Source organism: Lepus europaeus, chromosome 20, assembly GCF_033115175.1.
Source record: "Lepus europaeus isolate LE1 chromosome 20, mLepTim1.pri, whole genome shotgun sequence".
In the NCBI taxonomy this organism is placed as follows: Eukaryota; Metazoa; Chordata; class Mammalia; order Lagomorpha; family Leporidae; genus Lepus; species Lepus europaeus.
Window position 1 is genome coordinate 39185073 of NC_084846.1, and position 25236 is coordinate 39210308.

General features: G+C 43.5%; 1 protein-coding gene across 5 annotated transcripts in view; it reads right to left on the reverse strand.

Annotated features, from left to right (window-relative positions):
* ELMO1 (engulfment and cell motility 1) overlaps positions 1-25236 on the reverse strand; it is a 565441-nt gene that overhangs the window by 20285 nt on the left and 519920 nt on the right. For all 5 annotated transcript variants that reach the window (XM_062178895.1, XM_062178893.1, XM_062178898.1 and 2 more), the window contains exons 18-19: positions 16998-17110; positions 4914-5021 (exon numbers count right to left, since the gene is read on the reverse strand). In XM_062178895.1, the coding sequence (XP_062034879.1) occupies positions 4914-5021; positions 16998-17110 (221 nt within the window). The remainder of the gene's footprint in view (positions 1-4913; positions 5022-16997; positions 17111-25236) is intronic.

Sequence of the window (25236 nt, forward strand, 5' to 3'; positions counted from 1 at the left end):
TGAGGTTTGGATTCCAGATCTACCTACTGCTCTACCACTTTGGGCTTAAGTTCTCAGAGCCTCAGGTTACTTGCAAGCAATGAGTAGCTCTAACACTATCCATCTGCAAGGATTTTTCTGAAAATTAACTTCTAATGCTGGAACCAAGCAATTGTTAGCTTTAAAAATATTTTAAATTTATTTATTCAAGAGACAGAGACAGAGAATAGGGGAGACAGATATACAGAGAGAACGTGCTACACCCAACTGGTGATTCACTCTCCAAATGCCTGCTATGGTTGGGGCTGGGCCAGGGCCAAAGTTGGGAGCCAGGAACTCAGTCCTTGTCTCCCCCATGATTGGCAGGAATCCAATCACTTGAGCCTTCCAGGGTCTGCATTTGTCAGAAGCTGGAGTCAAGGCCCAGAGCCAAGAATTAAAACCAGGTACATTTAAGACATCCTAATGGGTGTCTTAAATGCTAGGGCAAATGCCTGTCCAGTGGGTAAAATTTACTAACCTGTGACCTTGAACAAGTTATTTACTTTTCCTGTACCTCAGTTTCCTTGTCTGTAAAAGAAAGGTACTAATATCTACTTTGGTTTGTCAAGAATATAATTTATATAATGCTCTTAGCATAGGGCCTGGCATATTTTATGCTCGCAATGTCATTTGTTATTTTGAAGATACTTCAAAAAATTAGCACAAAGTGGAATTCAAAACTAAATTTATTTTAGTGCAAGAAATCTTGAAATGCATGCACACTTCCTTCATAAAATGCATTTTCCATGAACTTTTTGATGACCCTTCTTCTAGTTGATTCCCTGTAGATGGAAGGATGCAGATTTTTGCACTGTGCTTCAATGACCCAAATCGCCCCTTTGCCTCGCTGTGTCAGCTGTTCTCTCATCTACTGTGAGAAGCTTAATCTCCTTATGGAGGCGTGGGTGAGCCTCTGCTTCCCTCCCAGTCCCTTTGATGTGGGATGGAGAGGCGCTGGCCTAGATTCTTTCAAAGGGCGACAGTCATGGGCCCGAGGCGTGGCTATGAAGCAATGGAGTCTTGTGTGTAGTGGGGGCAAGCACAGCCTGTAAACCCAGTGGGAGAGATGCAGAGTGAGCCATGGGTTTTTAAGGGTTCTATTTCCTAACAAACAAAAGGAATATGAGAAGAGTGGTCTCCTAAACCTTGAGGGAAGACAGCTAAAAGAGGCCCTGGGTCTTTACTTGCACTGGTTGTGTTAAGAGGATTCAGCTCCACTCTTTGATTCATCAATATCTCAATATTCACCCATGATTAACTCAAGGGGTGGAAGACAATTTTCCCTTTGGTCTCAAGAGAGGGCACTTGTATGTGGCAACAGAAATGGCACTTAACATTAATTAAAGGGACATCTCGTTTTTCTAGTGGAATGAGATTTCTGACTTAAGAGCTCCACGAGGATGGGTATTCTGCTTCAGGCAAAATGCAGAATTAAAATGAAATGCAAACCAGGCATATTTGTTTGAAATGTTTGTTTGAAAACTGGTTTGAAGCAGCAAATGTATTTCCTAGGTCTAGGCCATCTCATTTCAAGCACAATGTGGCTTCTTTTCACTTGTTTACACGAATGTACTGTCTTTTCTGGCACACATGTGCAGACAGATACACTCTCACTTATGCACAGGTACACAGACTCTCATTCCATATGCACACACTTGCAGAAGTATTCATTTTTGGCTTATCTGGCAATGGGCACACTGTGTATGGAGCAGCTCTTTGGGATTTTGCATTACTAATTTCAAAGGCCACAAAGGAAAGGACTGGACAAGAGTTTTGGAGGCAGTGTCACAAGGGGCCACTCAACCTGCTCCGAGTATCAGGGTCACTCTTTGGTCACTAGCATCGCTGTGTGGAGATGGGCAGCTCTGGCCTTGCTCCTCTTCAATCACCCTGCTAAGCCGTCTGTCAGTCCTGCTCAGTCCTCCCTGCCTGTTTTCAGCTTGGGTTTTTGGCAGTTGGGGGAACTGGTTGGGTCGGGAGGTATTGGATTGTGAACAGCCCAGAAACTACCCCTAGAAGGCTTGACTGCTATCCATGCCCTTGAACCTCTATAGGAACAAGGCTACCAATTTCCTAAATTATCTGGCCAGCTAGAATCAGGGTGCTGCCTCTTATAACTGGCAACACTGCCAATCAAATGCCTACCTTTGGGTTGAAAAGTGGATTATATGTCTATCAGTATGGGGCTATTTAATGCATGTTCAGTAAGTGAGAGCACTGGTTCACTGGGCCGGCTGGGGAGGAACGAAGCAAGCCATCAAGCTGTGTGTTTCCTGTCCAGAGCCTTTTTCCTGCCTCTTGGTCAGGGAAGTGAAGAAGAGGCTGCTTGTTCTGACCTAGAGTAACCTCTCACTCTTCTCATGTAACCACTGGAGAGCGGTGAGTCTGCATGGAGAGCCCCAGGACACTTCTTAGCTTTCCAGAGAGTTTTCACTTGAAAGTTTCCACCAATTAACAGCATGCGAAGTAAGATAAGGACACAGTGTGTGTTCTTCACAGAGTTCATTCAATTCAGCAGAAGGAACTGTCATGTACTCCAAGATTAGGTTCTTCTTATCTTTAATTCTTATGATCAAAGACCCTTCTTCTATGAACAATTTGTAACTTTAAATTTCAGAGTCTGTTTTTTTCACATCCATTTTTTTAGCCAAAATTAAAAGTTGGCAATGCATTATCAATTCATAACATTTTTTAAAAATTTTTTAAAAAACTGCTTATTGGTAAAAGACACATTTGGGGCATCTACGTGGAGTGTCATGCAGTTCTCCAACTTGAATGTGCATCAGAACTGCCTGGAGGGCTGTGAAAACAGACACTGCTGGTGCCCAAGCTCAGAGTTTGACTCAGCAGGTCTGGGCATGGGGTCTGAGGGTTTGATCTCTATCCAGCTCCCATGTGACACTGCTGCTGATGGTCTGTGGACCACACTTGAGAAGAGAACCAGTGGTCTATCTTGCCCATGGTGGGAAGCGGTGGGCCTTCTGCATCTCCTATATACAGGCAAAATCCTAGGCCTCCCACAACAGGGGCACAAAATCCTGTGCCTGACTCTGCAGTGGTGGATGTGATTGGTCCCCACTCCACCTATGGTGCCAGTAATGAGGGCTGAGGAGGCAGTTTCCCTATGCCAGAAACGAGAGGCTGCTTTCTGAACTAAATGACACTACAAAGACCAGCTTATCCCATTTTTAAACTGGAGGAAGGGAGAATGTTCCAGGCTGTCTGCCTGAGATGTCAGAACAGAGGCTGAGTGGCAGGAAATTTCCCACTCAGGGTTTATTTTCGCCGTGGATGGCCGTGAGCTGGAAGGAAAGCCATCTGAATCTGAATTCCACGGGCCCTGGGGTGACAGGAGAGAAGCTGTGGGACTCAGGGGTCAGGACGGTCTAGGACACGCTTCTCTGAACCGTGCAGGTCAATGCCACTTTCAAGGTTACATACAAGTGTCCTAACTGCCTTTTCCCCCTGTGCTTTCTCCACCTGGGGTATCCTCGGAGGTTTCAGTCACTTTGTCTCATTTGTTTTCCAAATCAATTCATCACACTTGCTCATTTCATTGTTTGTTTAATATTTAACCCTGAACCTGGCATTTGGTATACTGTTAGGCTAAAAGAATCCTGCATATTACTGCCTCTTCTTCAAAAGCACAGATGTTAAAATATACAACACACAGAAGATGCAAATAAACATACATAGTATGTATTTTGGGAATTTTTAGTGAATAATAGGGTATAATCGATCATAGAGTTTTCAAAGCATCTGAGTTACTCTTTAAGGTAAGTCCGTCATCTGGGTCTGCCATGAATCTGAATTATAATTATGGGATATACTACACCCTAATGAATAAACATGATAGGGGTTAAGCATGTAAGTTATATAAAATTATTTTAGGTCATTAAAAAAGATGATTGACTGAATTGGGTTTATATTGTTTTTGCTCCTTGAAATAGCACCTGTGTATATAATGTAAAAGTGGATGTTGGGGGTGGGTGTTGTGGTTCACCAAGTTAAGCCACCACTTGGGAGGCCTACGTCCCATCTCCTGCATCCCTAATACAGTTTCCTGCTAATGTGCCTTGCAGCAGATAATGGCTTAAGTATCTGGGTTTCTGACACCCACAAGGGAGATCTTGATGGAGTTCCTGGCTCCTGGCTTCAACGTGGCCTAGCCCTAAAAATCTACAACAATCAGTGGATGGAGCAGATGGAAGACCTTTCTCCCTCTTTCTGATACTCTCTCTCCCCGTCACCCTGCCTTTTAAATAAATAAATAAATGAATAAACAAACATTAAACCAATTTTTTGAAAGTGGATATTGGTGTTTCATTTTGCAAGTTTCAGGAATGATATCTGAACATCTTCTGGTGCTAACTTCTGTTTAGTCCCACACAAGGGCTTATACTTGATTAGGATGCTCAGGCCAAGACTATCCACAAGAAGAGACACTGTCAAAGGTTTATTTGGACTATTTGTGAAAATATTTTTAATTGATCCATATTTGAGGAGAGAGAGAGAGAGAGAGAGAGAGGGCGATAGAGATATCGTCTATAGGTGGGCTCATTTCCCAAATGCCTACAAGATCCAGGGCTGGGCTAGGATGAAATTAGGAGCCAAAACTCCATCCAGCTTTTCCGAAAGGATTGGCAGAGATCCAACTACCTGAGTGATTATTTGCTGCCTCCCAGGGTCTGTATTAGCAGGAAGCTGGAATTGGGAGCAGAGCTGGGATTCAAACCTAGACACTCCAATATGGGATGCATATTGGCATATTGGCATCTTAACCACTAAGCCAAGTGCCTGCCTCTAGACTGACAGATTTGGGGCATGATATATTGTGACTAGGACAGAAGCAACCAAGCAAAACTCGGGTTTTCTATGGAAGAGGTACTTACATTTGTCCTGCAAAGAATCATGGGGCACTTCTCCCTGTGGACTTTCTTCCAGATCTCCATAATGCAGGACCTTGTGATTTGGTGAAAGCCGACAATACCAGAACTTGTCTGAGGGAAAAAACACAAGATGACAAGCTAAGCAAGTCTGGATTCCAAAATACCAACCTGATTATTTCTTAATTCTTTGCAAAGCAAGAGCTTCATTCGATTTTAAGTTTTATGGAAGCATGAATTTAAGGGTCCAGGAGTAAGCCCCACTTTGATTCTGATGCTAGTTATCACTTGTCCTGTTTGGTATACCTTTGGAGGCCATCAGGAAAGTCTTCTATTCCTTTAAGCTCAATGGCAGTAGGCTTTCTGGGAGGCGTCTGAGGAGGGTACACTGTCAGGAACTCTATCAGTTCCCCTTTCTACAATGTACAAGCGCTCTACTGGGTACAGCAAAAAGTCATTAGCCTGGAAGGCAGACATGAGAGACAAAGTCAAGAACTCTAGGAATAGCATCTCCCTTTGTTCTTGATGACACTAACAGAAAGATGGCGGAAACACTTGCTGCTTAGCTCTGGGCAGTGGGAATGGGGACATTCCTTCTGGCTGTATCATAGGGAAACCGGGCACAAGAAATGCTTCTTGTGCAGCACCTTACACTCACAAATATTAGAAATTAGAACATTCACAAAATATTTATCAAGACACCAGGAGGCAAAACAACTACTTTTCTTGCAGTATTGCCATGGATGTTTGTTTAAAGGAAACATGAAAGGCTGCCTGGAGCTCTGTCATATCTGTGTGGTGTGCAGATGCTGTAATTTTCTCTTTTCAGAAGTGTAAATGCCCTTGACTTACATGACACCACCCTCCTCTGGGTTTTCTTCTACCTCTGGCTAATTCTTTACTTACCCTATCCAAGTTCCTCTTTCTCTGTTTTCTATCAGAAGGTGTAAGTGAGTTGTTTAGCTTGTCCACATAAAAGAGGAAGCCTGGATAGGTTACCAAGTCTGGGAAGAAGGAGCTGAAAAGACCCATAAGCTGGTTTTGATTTGTAAGCAAGTAGGGGGAAGCTCAGCCAGTATTCTCCTCAGGGTAAAAGCTGCAGTCTTTTTTTTTTTTTTTTTTTGACAGGCAGAGTGGACAGTGAGAGAGAGAGACAGAGAGTAAGGTCTTCCTTTGCCGTTGGTTCACCCTCCAATGGCCGCCACGGCCGGCACACCGCACTGATCTGATGGCAGGAGCCAGGTGCTTCTCCTGGTCTCCCATGGGGTGCAGGGCCCAAGCACTTGGGCCATCCTCCACTGCACTCCCTGGCCACAGCAGAGAGCTGGCCTGGAAGAGGGGCAACCGGGACAGACTCTGGCGCCCCAACCGGGACTAGAACCCGGTGTGCTGGCGCCGCAAGGTGGAGGATTAGCCTGTTGAGCCACGGCGCCAGCGAAGCTGCAGTCTTGAGCTCTGGAAGGTCTACAGATTGTATAGTTTTTAAAAAAAAAATTTATTTGTAGGGGCCGGCGCCGTGGCTCACTTGGCTAATCCTCTGCCTGTGGCGCCGGCATCCCATATGGGCACCGGGTTCTAGTCCCAGTTGCTCCTCTTCCAGTCCAGCTCTCTGCTGTGGCCCAGGAGTGCAGCAGAGGATGGCCCAAGTGCTTGGGCTCCTGCACCCGCATGGGAGACCAGGAGGAAGCACCTGGCTCCTGGCTTCGGATCGGCGCAGCTCCCGCCGCAGCAGCCATTTTGGGGGTGAACCAATGGAAGGAAGACCTTTCTCTCTGTCTCTCTCTCTCACTTTCTAACTCTATCAATAAAAAAAATTATTTGTTTTCATCTTATTTGAGAGAGAGAGAGAGAGAGAGAGAGAGAGATCGATCTTCCATCCTCTGGTTCACTCCCAAATCCCCCAGTACCCAGGGTTGGGCTCCAGACCAGTCAGGAGCCCGAAATCCAATCTGATTCTCCCATGTAGGTGGCAGAAACCCAAGTAACCTTCAACCATCACCTCCTACCTCCCCAGATGTATAGTAGCAAGAAGTTGGATCGGAAGTTATACCAGGGCTGGAATCCGGCATTCTGATATGGGTTGAGGTTGTCCCAAGTGGTGCTGTAACTGCTGCACCAGACCCCCATGCCTGTGTTGTGGGTTTTCGTCATGAAGAGAGAGCGGCTATGAAGGAGAGCACGCTGCCAGCCCTGCCCAACCAGCCCACTGACACATGGGGTAAAGCAGCGTCAATATCAGCTTGCTTTTCAGTTTCTAGTATGGTAAGGAAAATGTGTATTTTTCTTTCAAAACCCAGCATGATGTTGCTAGTTCCTTATGCCCTCTGGGCAATGAAGGAGTGGATTGCGTCACTAAAAGCAATGAACACGAAGCAGTGAGAAATTATCGAAGATTGGTTACCAGCATTTAAGGAGAAAATAAGAATTAATAAGGAGGTCTTCCAGTCATTTATGAGTGAAAATACTATAATGGTCATCTTTTAATGCCCAAACTCAAAAACTGAAAATATGGAGACAATTCTGTGCTTTTATCTCTCCCTCCCTTTATCCCTTTCCCTCTCTCTCTTTCTCTCTCTGTAGGATCAGAAGGAAAAGCTAGTTCAAAACTCAAAGGCTGGTAAGAAGGGTTAATTAAATCTATTTCCAAAGTCACATGCAAATATTTTTATGGTACTAATAACCTGTCACAACTGTAATTCTTGCATCCCTGTACAACAGAACTTTCTGCAACAATGGCAACTCTCTGTATCTCTATACAATTATACAGCAACACTTCTCACATTTCCTTCATTTTAATTAAGTAAGCCACAGAGAGCCGCCCCCCAGGCCTTCAGAGGAGACAGACAGGCTGAGTAACAGCGACTGTTGCTGATTGTGAACGGCTGGTCATTCAGGGAGGCACAGGGCACAGCAGGAACCCAGGCTTGACCAACTCTGCCATGAAATCAGGGGCCATCTTTGACCGCAGAGCCTGCAGCTGGAGCTGGCTGTCAACCCAGAGGGCCCTGGAGTCCTGTGATAGGAAGGCAGGGCAGCTTTTGAAAACAGTGTCATTAAAACACTGTCATTAGGATTTCAGTTTCTTCCTAGGTTAAATGAAAATGTGCCAAGTCTTCAACGAGGTCAGAGGTCTGCTTCCTGCCTAAGATCCAACATATCCAAATAAACAGATACAAACAGAGGGTTGAGAACTGTGTTTAAAGGAGAATGCCACCTTCCAGATGATGAGATGCAAAATCTCTGTTGGTCCAGTAAAGTGAAGTAACAATGACAGATACAGACGAAGGTCATTCTGCCTTTCACATCTTCCCCAGTTCACTGGGTATTCTTCAAAACAAGACACTCATGTTTGATTCCTGAGTTCTGTCTCCCTGGAGACAACTGTCTCCTTTCACAGCACATGACTCCAGAGCTCAGACTTCCAAAGATGATTTGACATAACAGATGTCCTGGAGTCACACAGATCTGAGTTACACACCTGGCCCTCACACCTATTAGCTGTGGACTTTGGCCAAATAATAGAAAGTTTAGGGATCCCTGGTCTCCATTCATCAAGCAATGATTATAATTATATGAGTTGTATAGATCCCATCAAACTTCTCTCAGAGGGCTGCCTATCTATAAATATTCATTCCTTCTTGATTTCCACTGAATGGAGAACCAGCTTATCCATGCTACTGGTTCTGGTACCTTTGGGGAACATGATTATCTGCTATTTTTATCTATTGGATAATATACTCCCCCCCCCCCAGAAATGAACTGACTTTTCTTCATTTGAAAAACATGCATCTATTTCTATTTGCCTTTTTGTAGAATGAGTTATGATTAGGGTTAATGAAATATGAAAAGACAATTTCAACAAAGGAGAGAGAAAGAGCGAGCCTGCTCCCAGAGTTTAGTTGGCTACTGTGCCTGGATATCCTGCAAGGATCTGGGTTTCTTGACTCGTCCACAAAAGCAACGGAGGCACAGAGGTCTTGCTGGAAGAAGTGGAGAAGCACGACTACTCCTCAGGGTAGACAGGTTTTACCCAGCACAGAGTCCCAGAACAAATCTGTTATGTGCACATTTAGGTAGCGGACGCTGCTCCACGGACTGGGCCACGTGCTCAACAAGAAGCGAAGTTTCAGTTTACTCTTTCTCAAAATCAACACTCCAATAGATAGCCCTGGGTGCTTATTGAGACCATTCATTGCAGGTGATTCTGAGAAGTCTCACTAATCTCGGAGACGCAAGAGAAGTGTGACTCAGTTCTTGACTCCACAGCCAATATCATACTGAATGGGAAAAATGGACAGCATTTCCTCTCAGGACGTCCACTTGCACCACTCTTATTCAATACAGTTCCAGAAGTTTTAGTAAGAGCAATGAGGGAAGAGAAAGAAATAAAGGGCATCAAAATTAGAAAAGAGGAAGTCAAATTATTCAAGTTTTCAGAGGACATGGAAAAACCTAAAACACTCCTCCCAAAAGCTGTTTGAATTGATGAACCAATTCAATAAATTTGCAAGTTACAAAATAAAGATACAAAAAATAGTAGCTTGATGAATATATAGAAAGAGAAATCAAGAAAGAAATCCCATTTACAATAGCTGCACACAACAAACAAATACTTAGGAATAAATTTAACCAAAGAAGTGAAAGAGCTCTACAATGATAATTATCAAATACTGATGAAATAAATCTTAAAGGACACAACAAAATGGAAAGATCATCAGTATCATCAAATGTCTGTACTTCCTAAAAGAATTTACAGATTCAGTGCAATCACTATCAAAATACCAATGGCATTCTTTACAAAGTTAGGGGGAAAAAATCCTAAAATTCATATGAAATCACAAAAGACCCAAATAACCAAAGTGATCCTGAGCAATAAAAACCAAGCTGGAGACATCTTAATACCTGATTTCAAAGCATACTACAAAGCTATAGTAATTAAAACAGCTTGGTACTGGCATAAAAACCATTACAATGGCACAGAATAGAGAGCCCAGAAATTAATCTACACACATAGAGCCAACTGATTTTGACAAAAGTGCTTAGACCATACAGTGGAGTAAGTATAATCTCTTCAACAAATGGTGCTGGCAAAACTGGATGCATATATATAGAAGAATAAAATTAGATCCATACCTCTCACCATATAAAAAGAAGCAACTGAAGACAGATCAAAGACCTAAATTTAAGACCTAAAACTATGAAGTTGCTGGAAGAAAATGTAGGGAAAACACTTCAAGACATTGGCGTGGAGGGTTTGCACTGTGGCACAGTGGGTAAAGCCACTGCCTACAGTGTCAGCATTCCATATGGACACCAGTTTGAGTCCTGGCTGCTCCACTTCAGATCCTGCTCTCTGCTATGGCCTGGGGAAACATCGGAAGATGGCCTGCACCCATGTGGGGACCCAAAAGAAGCTCCTGGCTCCTGGCTTTGGATCAGCCGAGCTGTAGCCATTACAGCCATTTGCAAAGTGAACCAGCAGATGGAAAACCTCTCTCTCTCGCTCTCTCTCTCTGTCTCCCTACGTCCCTACTCCCTGAAACTCTGCCTTTCAAATAAATAAATATTTTTTTTAAAAAAAGACATAGGTATGGGATGACTTCTTGGACAAGACCTTCAAAGCACAGACAACAAAAGCAAAACTAAACAAATAGGACTATGTGAAACTCAGAAGTTTTTGCACAGCAAAGATAATGATCAATAGACTGAAGAGACACCCAACAGAATGAGGAAAATATTTGCAAACTGCCTATCTGACAAAGGATTAATGTCTCGAATAAATCAGCAACTTAATAACTCAACAACAACAATAAATAACAACTCAGCTCAGAAAAGGGCAAAGGACTTTAACAGACAGTTCCCAAAAGAAGAAATACAAATGGCCAACAGGTATATGAAAAAATGCTCAACATCACCAGCCATCAGGGAAATGCAAATCGAAACCACAATGAGATATCACCTCACCCCTGTCAGAATGGCTAAAATCCAAAACACAAAGAGTAACAAATGTTGGAGAGGATGTGAAGAAGGGGAAACACTTTTACACTGTTGGTGGGGATGTAAATTAGTGCAGCTACTGTGGAAAACAGTGTGTGGAGATTTCATTAAAAAATAGAAATAACTTGCCATGTGACCCAGCCATCCCACTACTGGGTACATACCCAAAGGACATGAACACAATGTATCAAAGAGATAACCTGCACCACAATGTTTATAGCAGCATTGTTCACAACAGCCAAAATTTGGAACCAACCGAGGTGCCCATCATCAGGTGAACTGATAAAGAAAATGTGGCATATATACACAAGGGGGTATTATTCAGCTATTAAAAAAAGAATGAAATTCTACCATTTCCAGCAAAATGGATGCAACTGGAGGACATCATGTTGAATGAAATAAGACAGACCCAGAAAAACAAATACTGCATGTTCTCCCTTATATGTGGCAGCTAAAATTAAAAAAAAAAAAGAAATGTCTGTGTGTATCAGTGTTGTTGCAAATATAGTTCTGTAAAACTTTGTTTTATACTTTTGTCAAACTAGTGGTTAAGAATGTTATGCTAGTATAGTTTTGTTTAAGATTTATTTATTTATTTGAAAAGGAGAGAGAGAGAGAGAGAGAGAGAGAGAGAGACAGGTCTTCCATCCACTGGTTCATTTCTCAAATGGCTTCAATGGCTGGAGCTGAGCCAATCTGAAGCCAGGAGCTTCTTCAGGGTCTCCCAAGCAGGTTCAGGGGCTCAAGTACTTGGGCCACCTTCCAGTGCTTTCCCAGGCTATAGCAGAGAGCTGGATCGGAAGTGGAGCAGCTGGGATTCGAACCTGCACCCATATGGGATGCTGGCTCTGCAGGTAGTGGCTTTACCTGTTACACCACAGCACCAGCCCCACTAGTATGGTTTTAATTTGTGATTAAATAATCTGTGATTACTTCAAAATTTACTGTATATTGGTAAAATAGTCATTTTTCCATTCAATTACTTTTTATAGCCATTGTCTATATTCCCACTAAAGTAGGGTCTTTTTGCTTTTTATGTGTTAAACTTCTTATTTGGTGAAGTATTAAGTCCTTTTACTGTAATATAATTTTAAAATGTTACCTAAAACTAAGAAAAAAATTGGAAAGGGTAAAAGAAAAACAGTGGGAGGGAGAGAGGGGGAGGGATAGAGGAACAGAATATCATTATGTTCTTAGAATTGCATCTACAAATCACGTTGAATCTGTTAAAAACTAATCAAAAATAAAAAGTAGATAAATGGGATTATATAAAATTAAGTATCTTCTACACAGCAAGGAAATAATCAACAGTTGAGAGAAAATATTTTCATATGTTTTCAAACTATCTTATATTAATATCTAGAATATATAAGAGACTCAAAAATCCAACAATAAAATAAATAAGCTAATTAAAAATGGGCAGAAGATCTTGATAGACATTTCTCAAAAGAAGAAATACAAATGGCCTCAAGTATGTGAAAAATGCCCAACATCAGGAAATCAAAACCACAATGAAAAATAATCTCACCTCAGCCAATGGAATATCACCTCACCTCAGCCATAAACACAGTCATGAAAAAGGAGGGGCCAGTGCTATAGTGCAGTGGGTTAAAGCCCCAGCCTGCAGCACTGGCATCCCATATGGGCACCATTTCGAGTCCTGGCTGCTCCACTTCCAATCCAGCTCTCTGCTGATGGCCTGGGAAAGCAGTGGAGCACAGCCCAAGTCCTTGGGCCCTGGAACCCACGTGGGTGACCTGGAGGAAGCTCCTGGCTATTGGTCTTGCACTGGCTCAGCTCCAGTCATTGTGGCCATCTGGGGAGTGAACCAGCGGATGGAAGACCTCTCTCTGTGTCTCCATCTCCCTCTGTAATTCTTTCAAATAAATAAAATAAATCTTTAAGAAAGTGGAAAAGGAAAACACAACAAATATTAGCAATGAAATGAAGGAAAAGGAACTCTTACACACTGTTGATTACAATGTAGATTAGTACAGCCACTATGGAAAACCGTATTGAATTTCCTCAAAAAATTAATAGTAGATCTACCATTTGATTCTGCTATCTGGTATATACCTATGGTATTTCCAAAGGAAATGAAACCAGCACATGAAAGTGATATTTGCACTGCCATGTTGATTGCTGTACTATCCACTAGTAGCCAACTACGGAATCAACCAAGGTGTCCACGGGAGGAATGGATACAGAAAATGTGGCATATATATATATATATATATACACACACACACACACACAACAGAATATTACTTAGCTATTAAGAATTAAATCTTGCCATTTGCAACAATGTGGCTGGAATTAGAAGATTTTATACCAAATGAAATAAGCCAGGCATAGAAAGACAAAGACTGCTTGTTCTCATTCAACTGTAAAAGCTTAAAAAAAAAAAAAGTTGATTACATAGAAGTAGAGAGTAGAATCAAGGTCACTAGAGGCTGGGAAGTGTCGAGGGGAGGAGGATAAAAGATGGTTAATGGGTACCAAAATACAGTTGTGGGGGAAATAGAAGGTTCTACACTGCAGTAGGGTGTAACAATCTATCTAAGTAGCGGAGCTGTGAATGAGGCAGGTAGAATGATGGGAAAATAGCAATTCCAGGGCCTTTTAGCTCAGCGTGGCACAGTGCAGGACTCTATTTGCTCTTCCTCTGCTTTCCAGTTCTGCACAATGTCAGTGCTGTCATGTTTTCCCCTGTAAAGTTAATTACTCAAATGCACTCCTCTGTGTCCTCCTCACGATGGGACAAGTTCACAGGGAGCATGGCCATGGCTCCTGCACAGGCAGTAGTCACTCTTTAACCCGTGAGGACACTGGCCAAGTAGGTGTCTTTCCCTGTTGGTGGTCTCATGTGTAAATGCACCATTCATGACAGGATCAAACATGATTTTATGTCACATTCTCATTAATCTGTATAAATCTAAATGGAGTGATTTTATGGGGTGATAGGAAACTAACTCCAGTGCAGTCTGCCTTGCATCCCTATTTTTAAGCACAGAGCTGGTCTCCAGGTTTCAAATCCATTTACCAGACACCAAAAAGCCCCCTTTCTGTACTCAAAAAGATGATTTGATGTTAAACACAGATGGTCAGCTTCCCAGGGAGCTCAACTAATAAATGTATTATCAAGATACTGATTTTTTAAATTTGTTGAGTAGCTCATTAGAAAAAATTAGAAAGTTAGAAAATTAGAAAAAAATTACAGATAAGGGGTTAACACTTAAAAAAAAACCCAACTCCCTATAATTCGTATACCTAGAAACAATTACTTTGATAGAACCTGCCTGTTTCAGTCTATAAAGGGAAATCTCATGGTAAAATAGACTAGGAAGTTGAATTTGGTTCTAGGAATTGGGTTTTGTAGAATCCGAGCTGGGCATCAAGGAGGCCTTGGGTGGCCTGAGTCTATTTGCCATTTCCTACTCTCACACTTCTATGCCCTTTGCCCACTGTCAAGTGAATGGAAACCTGCTAAATCACCTTTCTGGGGCACTATAAGGGAATATTGAGATTTTTCTAAATGCAGTGAAAAGATCAGGGCATGCAACTGAGTACCGGTTGAATATCCCTCATCTGAAATACTTGAGATCAGAAGTATTTTGAATTTCAGATGTTAAAAATATTTGCATAGGTGCCGCGGCTCACTAGGCTAATCCTCCGCCTTGCGGCGCTGGCACACTGGGTTCTAGTCCCGGTCAGGGTGCCGGATTCTGTCCCGGTTGCCCCTCTTCCAGGCCAGCTCTCTGCTGTGGCCAGGGAGTGCAGTGGAGGATGGCCCAAGTGCTTGGGTCCTGCACCCCATGGGAGACCAGGAGAAGCACCTGGCTCCTGCCATCGGATCAGCGCAGTGCGCCGGCTGCAGCGCGCCAGCCGCGGCGGCCATTGGAGGGTGAACCAACGGCAAAAGGAAGACCTTTATCTCTGTCCCTCTCTCTCACTGTCCACTCTGCCTGTCAAAAAAAAAATTGCATAGACTTAATGAGATACAATGGGGATGAGATCTGAGTTTACACATAAAATTCACTAATGTTTCTTATATACCTTATAAACGTGCCCTGAAGGTAATTTTATATAATATTTTAAATGATTTTGTTTATGAAACAATATGTCATAGTATAGACCTTTCAATTTATGGCAATATGAAAATGCTTAAAAACTTTTGGATTTTGGGTTTTCAGTGTAGGGACCCTCAACCTGTACCTGGCTAACTGAGCTGCTGGATCCTTGGGACCTATCCACCCATTTACACTGAGGATTTGTGGTAAGAAAGGTCACGTGTCCTGTCTAAAGACACCCAGGTGGTTAATCACAGAGCTGAGAGACTCAGAACGGTCTACCCGTTCTCCGCTCACTGCATTTTCTCTACAAAACCCTGTAGAATAATAGTAGTTACCTATTGCATTGCATTCTAAGAGACACACACATTCATCATCGTCTTTCTTCCTCATAATGACCTTAGGCACTCCTGTGCACATTTCCGAAACTGCCCAAGGTCACACAGCTGGACAGAGGCAGAGGCCAGACTGTGCCCACTCCATCCGGCCCCGGGGCTCCTGTCCTTGCCTCTGTGCTACACCATCTTCTTGGAACACAGTTTATGCTGACAGTATGCTTCATGCGAGGGATGCTTGGAAAGAAGGGCATGCATTCCTCCTTCTCTGGCTGCGTGGGAGAGACGAGCTCCCTCTCCCACTGCTCCCCCTCCTGAGCCCTCCCCAGCCCTTTATTATTCTGCACATTGGCCTTTCCTGAAGCTCAGCTTGAAGCTCATTGACAGGGCTTCCCATTCTCTGTGCATAACCTGAATTTTCACTCCTCAATAAAATTCTGCCTTTGGAAGTTCCTCAATGTGATTTTTAATGATAACATTTGAAATACTTCAAATGTAATGAGTATTTAGCACAGAGGAGTTAAAATAGATGGCTGAGGGGATGTGTTCTGTGCAAACAGAACATGATTTTGTCATGAGGGAGTGCGCTCTGTGTCTGAGCAGAACATCCATCTGGTGTGACCCAAGTCTCTCCTGGGCTGCTAGTGGCACTTGTTCTTAGCATAGCTATTAATGCTTACGCTTTTCCCTAGCTCTTTCTCAATCTCTTCACCTCTCTCCACACCTTACTTCTCAGTTTTATTTTCTGGCTTCTTGCTTCTAGGGCAGTGTGATGTGAACACTCTGACTTGACAATCAGCAGTACGGCATGAAAGCAAGAAAACAACCAAGGATGCACCCTTCCTTGGTGAGGATCCATCTGGAAATATTGAATCTGGTGTACTGACAACAGTTTGATTTGACATTTTGAGGTTAGGATTAATAGAGAGAATTTAGAAATCTGAAATAATATGAAAATCCATTCTATCCCGTCTAAGCTCACTGTTAATTGTATCTCAAATAACATGATTCTGACCAGGCAGATCAGTGTGGGAGCTTTGAGAGGAAGAGCCATTCGTGCTGAAAGCACCAAGATGAATCCCACAGTGGGTGCCAGATTCCCTGGTGGCTCAGTAAGTTTCGTTAAGGGCCATAGAGTGGTGGAGGCTAAATCTTGCTCTTCTGTGATTTGGGGGAAGTTATTTAACCCTCCAGTACCTCCTTTTTCCTATCTGTAAACTGGGCATAATCACAATCGCTAATTTAGAGGGTCATGGTGGGTGCATTCAAAAAGTTCACAGAAATGTGCCTTGTGAACAAACTATGCATGGAATTCAATTTTTTATGCTAAAAATAAATACCGTTTGGCTCTATTTTTCCGCAAGCTTTCTGATGTACCTCATGTAGGCAAACCTTTTGGAGAAGGACCTGGCACTTGGAGGCTTACAATACACACTAGCTATTGTTGGTACTACCATGGCAGCATATGGCACTGAATGGCAAAACATGGCTCCTCATTTCCACGGCTGCCCTGGTAATTCTGGACTTTGACTCTCCCTGGGTATGCATGCAAACCAGGAATTACATGGACTGACTGCTATCCCTGTGCCATGTACACCTTTAAGCCAACACATTGCCCTTGTGATTGCCCAGGGAGTAGGCTAGCTACTGTCCACCCTACCCAAATCTGGAGTGTTCCAGAACCGTACCTTGTCTCCGCCGGGCATTGAGTTTCCTAAAGCAAGTACCTTCCACGAGGCGGTTCAGGCGCTGCTGTTTGATCAGCTCTAAGATTTCTGGCTGGATCTTCTCCTTTAGTTCCCTGTTGGAGGATAAACACATATTCCACAGCATGCCTTGACAAACAGTGGTTGGGGAGGCATTATGGGCAGATGGAACAGGAGAAGGCGAGTTGCATCTTTTCATGAACATCCCACCAATACTGGTGCTGTACCTCTTTGTTTAACTGTCCTTGGCCAGGGTCACCTGTTACACTAACACTATATATATACTCTCTGACACAGAGTATCTGCCAAAGCACCAGCCACTTCAGTAGTGTATTTCTAGAACAAAGTGTTCTGAGAAATTTCATCTCTTACTTTATAAAAGCTTGTAAACTTATACAAAAATTCACCCAGCTCTGCCAACACAATAAAGCCCTTCCCATTTTCCCCCTGCACATCGGGTAAATCCTAGATTATACTTGACTTGGGGTCTGACCGAACAGGAATATTGGGCAAACCATAGGACTGCTTTTTACTTTGGATTGTATCACTCACATGTAGGGGCAACAACACTGACCAGATTGCATCCCACAGAGGTTGAGATAATAAGGGGAGAAATTAAAGATCATTTGCATCTTGTTCGAGGCTAATATGATGTAATTTAGTTTTAGCGGCATTATGCAGTAAAGATACCACAACAGAGTGCAATGGCTTAACCATCTTTCTTTCCCTTAGAGCAGAGATTTTTATCATGGGAAATTCTGTGTAGCATTCTAGCATTTGAGTCTAATGAAGCCAGAGTTGTTCTAGTTGAAGCTGGACATGAGACTTAGAGCCCACCCCTCTAAGCACTGCTGCCAGTGTGCCTGGAACATTCACCTTGGAAGACTACATTTCAGTCTAGGCTCTGCCCATGACTACTGTTTCAAGTTTCAGTTTCCTCATCTCTAAGACAGGGATAAGAATGTTTCCTGGAAGCTCCAGTGACTCCCAAAAAAGATGGCATGAGTCCAAGTCCCTGTTAAGCACTGGGCAGCAAACAAGGCCTTCCTGCATTTCCTTGGGTCATACTTTCTCTTTTCTTCAGGCCAAACACTCCATATGCCCCATTATGCTGTAGCCAGGGCTCAATATTCATCAACTTCAGCCTTAATTCTGGACTTGCCCTGACACCAAACTGTAAGCAATCTGTTCTCACACAGTGCTCCATTCAGGTAGGGGAGGCACTAACAATTGGTAAGCACCTGTCATGAGCCAGGCAGTGCTCTATGTAATTTTAGCTCATTTAACACCCATTTCTCTCTACACCAAAGTATCATTCCCATTTTACAGATAGGGATAGGTCATGGAGTTTAGTGTAGCATAGGGTATAGATTCAGGACCTCCTTTAGCAAGCTGCCTCTACTTACATGTCAAAAAAGAGGGAAAAAAATACATAAAGGACCCAGCATCTAAGTGTAGTCTACTCTTACTTAAACATTTCGGGGCTGAGGTGGGCGACATTGTGGTGTAGTGAGTAAAGCCACTGCCTGCAGTGCCAGCATCCCATATGGGTGCCAGTTTGAGTCCTGACTGCTCCACTTCTGATCCAGCTCTCTGTTACAGCCTGGGAAAGCAATTTTGGAAGATGGCCCAAGTCCTTGGGACCCTGCACCTGCATGGGAGACCCGTAAGAGGCTCCTGGCTCCTGGCTTTGGATTGGTGCAACTCCAGCCATTGTGGCCAAATGGAGAGTGAACCCGGATGGAAGACCTCTCATTCTTTCTTTTTCTCTCTCTGCCTCTCCTTCTCTCTGTGTGTAACTTTGACTTTCAAATAAATAAATAAATCTTTAAAAAAATAATTTCAGGGGTGGGGCTTAAATGGTTTTAGTATTCAATAATGTTCCCCAATTGAACATTTGTAAGTCATAATATGGGAATTCCACTCTAATAGTAGAGCTTTTTGCATTTGCAAAGCCTTCCCTGCCCAAATCTCTCAGTCTCTCATCTCAGGCTTTCAGATCACTAAAACCACTTATTATCAGCATTCAGCTCTTGTAAAATGGACTCAGTAAACTGCAGCTTTGATGAACGCTGCACTGAATAGAGAGGGTAGGGGAGTGCCTGGCAGTCGTACAAGGACTAAATCACTGCTCCCGACTTCCACGTCCAGGCAACTGGGCAGAGAACGAAGGGACAGCACCACAGGAGGGAGCAGACACAGGGGAGGGGGTTTTAGAATTCCACCATTCTTAGGTTATAGGATGTGCTGTTAAGTAATATTTTTGCTGGGCTATGTCTGAGTTGTTTGAATGGAGAGCAAGACACTGAGATGAAGACCAACAGGAGGGACTTCTGAGCAACTGTAATTTTACGTTATGACATTCTAGTCTAAGATATGTATGCCCTCATTGCAACACATTCCATTATGGAACCACCCTCTGGGGCTACCAGAAGTCAATCTGGGGGCCGGCACAGTAGGTTAATCCTCTGTCTGCGGCACCAGCATCCCATATGGGTGCTGGTTCTAGTCCCGGCTGCTCCTCTTCCCATCCGGCTCTCTGCTGTGGCCCAGGAAGGCAGTGGAGGATGGACCAAGTGCTTGGGCCCCTGCACCCACATGGAAGACCAGGAAGAGGCACCTGGCTCCTAGTTTCGGATGGGTGCAGCTCTGGCCATTGCAGCCAGTTGGGGATTGAATCAACGGCCAGAAGGCCTTCTCTCTGTGTCTCCCTCTCACTGTCTGTAACTCTACCTCTCAAATAAATAAATAAAATCTTTAAAAAAAAAAAAGAAGTCAAGCTGCTACTAAAGAGTTGCTTTTTTTTTTTTAAATGAACATCAAAGGATTCCAAGACATGATCAGGCAATGAGAGAAACAGATTTTTTTTTTTCTAAGCAATTTCTTGTTTCCTTGCAGATGGACTCCATAATGGTGAAGTTCATACGTGTTAAGAAAACAGAAGTAACCCCTACGATGTTTCCGCAGCTCAGATCTGACCTCTGGGGCAATTCAGATAGTAATACCATGAGCTGAAAATGGGTCTGAAACTCTCAACTTGGAGTCAGTAACACCAGGTCGTGGGTATATTGGCTTCCCTAAGATAAATATCCTTCGAACTCTATCCAAAGGTATTGTAAATTAAAAAAGAAGAAGAAGAGGAAGAAGATCAAAGGAGGAGGGTAGAAGAGTATGTGCAAAGGCTATCACTGGAAAACAAGTCCAAGTCCAGGTCCAAGGAGGCTGCTGCCATACAGAGAAGGCAGCACCATTGTTAGACTGCTGAGAGTTCATGTTCAACTTGGAGTTTGCCCTACACAGCCAACCCAGAACACACAGGTCAGCAAACTGCTGTAAAGGGCCAGGTAATAAGTGTCCCAGGTTTTGTGGGTCCTATGATCTGTGTGTCTCAGCTACTCAGCTCTGCCATGGTAGAGTGAAAGCACCCATCCACAGTATGTACACAAATGAACTGGCTCCACTCTAATAAAACGTTATTTCCAAAACAGGTAATGGGTCAGATTTGGTGCAAGAGCCATAGTTTGCTAACTCTTGATTGAGAAAGGATCATGGGAGACTTTGGACTGAGTGGGGCCATCGGTTTCATGAACATTGATCTATTTCTCTCTCAACACTAGAGGCCTCAGGGCTTAGTTTTTGTGCCTCTTTTGTCCCTTATGTTGTAGACTCATGGCTTCAAATAGCAACTTCATGTTGACAATTCCCAGATTTATATCCTAACCTAGATTTCTCTGTTGAGCCCAAACTCATTTGTCTGACTGCCTGCTTAGATGTCTATAAGCTTGAAGTATCTCAAACTCCTCATCCTCTTGTTGTTCAGACCCAAAACATTGGGCTTACCTTTGACTTCTCTCTTACATTTCATTTCTAATCAATCCAGAAATACCACTGTATCTTACCTTCAAAATATGTCTAATCTATAGTACAGACTAACCACTTCTCATCACCTGTTGCTTAAATTACTGACACAGCTTCCTAACTGGTCTCCCCCTTCCGAACTTGCCTCCATAGAGTCCATTCCAAATTCAGCAAATCATGTCAGCCCTTTGCTCAAAACCCTCCAAAGGCTCCCAAAAAGGCCCTACATAATCATGTTCCTGACTACCTTTCTGTTCTTAATTCCTGTTGTTTTCCCTTTCACTAATTCAGCTGCAGCCACACTGGCCTCTTTATTATTCATTGAAGGCCTAGGTGTGCTACAACCTCAGGGCCTTTGCACTCTGTCTGGGATACCCTTCTCTCAAATACTCACATGACCTCCTCCCATACTCCCTTACACATCTTTAGTTAAATCTCATCATCAGATTAGAGAGATCTACTCTTATGATTGTATTTGAAACTGTGAATTTGTCATTTACCTTAACCCACTCTCTCTCCAGTGCATGTATCCCCTTTAACATGGTATCTTTTTACTACGTGTATTATCTGTTCCCCTCACTAGAATATTATCAGCACAGGGGAGAGGATTTGGTCTGTTGAGTTCAGTACTGAATCACCGACATACAGAACAGTGTCTAGCATGTGGCAGGCACTCAACAAACACAGTGCTATGTCTCATAATGAGGTTTCATTCAACAATGCACTACAGATATAATGGTAGCCCCATAAGATTATATTGTGTTCGTTTGTGTAAATACATTGTATGATGTTGACACAATGATGAAATCACCAGATGATGAATTTCTCAAAACTTTACCTTGTCATTAAGCAACACATGACTTTCCTTTACCAAATCTTTGAACACTAAATGTTGTACGAGTGCCCAGATGGTCCTACTGGTACTGATTACAATAAGGCTTTCAGCAAAGCATGTGGCTGATTTTCAGTGGGGGTATCAATTAGCAGGGTAGGTATTAGCTTTAATTACGGTTCTGTTTGTTTTTATCTTTTCTTTCTGCTTTACGGTACTAAGACAAGTTGAAGCACATACAAAAATGATGACAGTGTCAATTTGACCTTTGACATATAAATAATGTCACAGTTTATCACATTATGCTTTGGTTAGTAATAAGAGCGACTGCTTCTTTGGGTGGTTAGAATGAGCTAGGCATGAGGTCACTGCTTTGTGAACTCCTTGTAAGAATTTGTAAACATCTTCAGACACTTCATCATCTTCATTTTAGATATAAGAGCAGGCTGAGAATGGGACACACAACTTGCCTCAGGAGGCACATTTGTACATAGTAGTGCTGGAATCTGATCCCAGTTCTGTTAGGTTCCTGGGTCCAGGTTTCAATCCATTTTACTTCTCTGCCTCACTGGAGTTTGTTCTTGCATTCCCCCTTCCCTTCCAACATGGGATAGATGACCTACTTTTCGACCAGCCAAGCTTTTTATATCCATTAACTCATATTAATTGTGTGTATGGACTTATCTTCCCTGTTAAGTCACATTAAGTGGGAAGTAACAAATGCCTTCTCTTTGAAATAATTAATCAAGAGTAAGGAGATAAAACAGAGCTGCTTCTTCAACTCATGGAATATATATCCCCCCAATATCATTCACCTGGAGCTTACATTTTTTCTTAAGAGACACAATCATTTTATTAAAAAAGTGGTCCACTGGCCGGTGCCGCAGCTCAATAAGCTAATCCTCTGCCTGCGGCACCGGCACCCCGGGTTCTAGTTCCGGTCGGGGCACCGGATTCTGTCCTGGTTGCCCCTCTTCCAGGCCAGCTCTCTGCTGTGGCCCGGGAGTGCAGTGGAGGATGGCCCAAGTGCTTGGGCCCTGCACCTGTATGGGAGTCCAGGACGAAGCACCTGGCTCCTGCCTTTGGATCAGCGTGATGCGCCGGCCGCAGCAGCCACTGGGGGGTGAACCAACAGCAAAAGGAAGACCTTTCTCTCTCTCTCTCTCTCTCTCTCACTGTCCACTGTGCCTGTCAAAAAAAAAAAAAAAAAAGTGGTCCAGATGGTCGAGGAGCCACGTAGAACTGAGGTTTTGCCACTGTGATGTGTGTGGCACAGAGAGTGCCATGGAGGCCCAGAGGCAAGAGATATATCCCCACAGCCAGTGTCAAGTCCTAGTGAAATTGCTGTTCCTGTCTTAAAGAGGAAGGGCTTGAGCAGAACTCCTGCAAGGTACTTTCTAGCTAGAGAATTCCAAAATCCTAACACCCATGCTTGGGTTAGATGCATCTCCTGTAAGCTCTCACAATAACCCACCTGCACTTCACGTAACTAAACCAAACGCTGGACAGTCTGGGATAACCTTCCCATCTCACCTTGGCTTTTGAAGCCTGGGACAGCAGAGAACCAAGTGTCTCTGGGCCTCTGCCTGCTTCTAGCACATTGGTCAGGGCCTGGCATATGGGAATGGCTCAAAACATGTTAAATGTATGAATGAAAACAAGCACACCTGGCCCATCCCTTTCTCTCAGGTGACTTGGACCTATCTTGAGACATTTGGCAGCATTTATACTTCATCCAACCCCACAGTGTTTTCCGATCTCAGACTACTGAAATAGGTAGAAGAGATCACTATAGAAAAAGATCACTCTAACAGATAAATCCTATCTCAGTTCCTGCTTGCCTGGCTCAGGGGCTGGGATAATGACCAAGCTGGTCCCTGGTTTTAAATTCTATAGTAGGACCGGCATTGTGACATAGAGGGTTAAGCTGCCATCTGTGATGCCTGCATCTCATATGGGCACTGCTTCATTTCCTGGCTGCTCCACTTCTGATCCAGCTCCATGCTGATGCTCCTGGGGAAGCAATGGAAGATGGCCCAACTGTTTGGGCCCCTGCACCCACGTGGGAGACTTCGATGAAGTTCCTGGCTCATGTCTTCGGCCTGGCCCAGCCCTGGCTGTTGCGCTCATTTGGGGAAGTGAATCAGTGGATGGAGGATCTCACTCTCTCTCTGCTTATCCTTTTTCTCTCTATCTATGCCTTTCAAATCAATCATCAATCAATCAATCTTAAGAAAAATTCTGCAGCTTCCAACAACTCCCTATGACTATTTTATTTTATTGTTTAAATTTATTTGATAGGTAGAGTTATAGACAGTGAAAGAGAGAGAGAGACAAAGAGAAAGGTCTTCCTTCCATTGATTAACTCCCCAAATGGCTACAATGGCTGGCACTGCGCCGATCTGAAGCCCATATGGGATGCCGGTGCTGCAGGTGGAGGATTAATCAAGTGAGCCATGGCACCAGCCCCTTTTTATTTTATTTATTATTTTTTTGAATTTATTGGACAGGTAGAGTTATAGACAGTGAGAGAGACCGAGAGAAAGGACAACTCCCTATGACTATACTGCCACTCTATGCTCTAAGATCCGCAGTAGGGCTGTGCTGCTTCTCAGACTCATGGCTGAGGGCTGAAATACAAGCTACAGCCACTGGGAGATCTTCTTTCTATCTGCCTTGCTTATTCTTTACCCACATAGGAAATGTAAAGACAAGAGCTTCCTGCCATAAAGGAGATTTCTTGCAAAGAGATTTCAGAATGTCATCGTGGGAAGTGAAGACATAAACAGGAGCAGAGCGTTCACTCTGGTCATGCAGCTGATGTTCTTACTTGGAACAAAATCATGGTCAAACACTCATTTAGAATCACTGGGCCTTAACTGAAGTGACTGGTCAAATTGCCCAATAGGTTTTAAGAACTGATGTCCAAGGCAAACGAAGTATTTTCATGTTGATACATTTGCCGCAAAACACACAGTGAAACCCAGCGTATCAGTTCTGCAGGCCCTGGGGTGGGGCCAGGTGCCATCGTTCCTCCTTGCAGGTAAGAAACTACATCTCCAAGGAGCCAGTCACTTATCCAGAGTGCTTTCTGCGCAGGATTTCTGGCTATTGCTGTCTTCTGGCTAAGGACCAATGCAAAATCCCAGCAGGGCTTCTCATAAGGCTGGCTGATTCTCCATGCAGGTAAACTCGGGCTTCAGAAGGATGTAAGCCAAAGCCCCTTGGAAGCACTTTCCTCCCCCTGCTTAGAACGCGCCAGCTAACGCCTGCAGTTCTGACGGTGCTTCTTAAGATTTAAAAACAAATATCCAGTCAGACAGAAGTAATGTGTTCTAGTGCTCCATGGCACTGTAAGAGAGTGAGTATGGCTCACAATAATGTATCATATTTTGTACAAAGAACAGGAAGAGAGGAGCTGGTAAGCTACAAACATAAAGAAAATGGAAAGTTTGGGCGCTTGATTTGATCACTTCACATCATATACGTGTTGAAATATGACACTGCAGGGCCGGCGCAGTGGCTCACTTG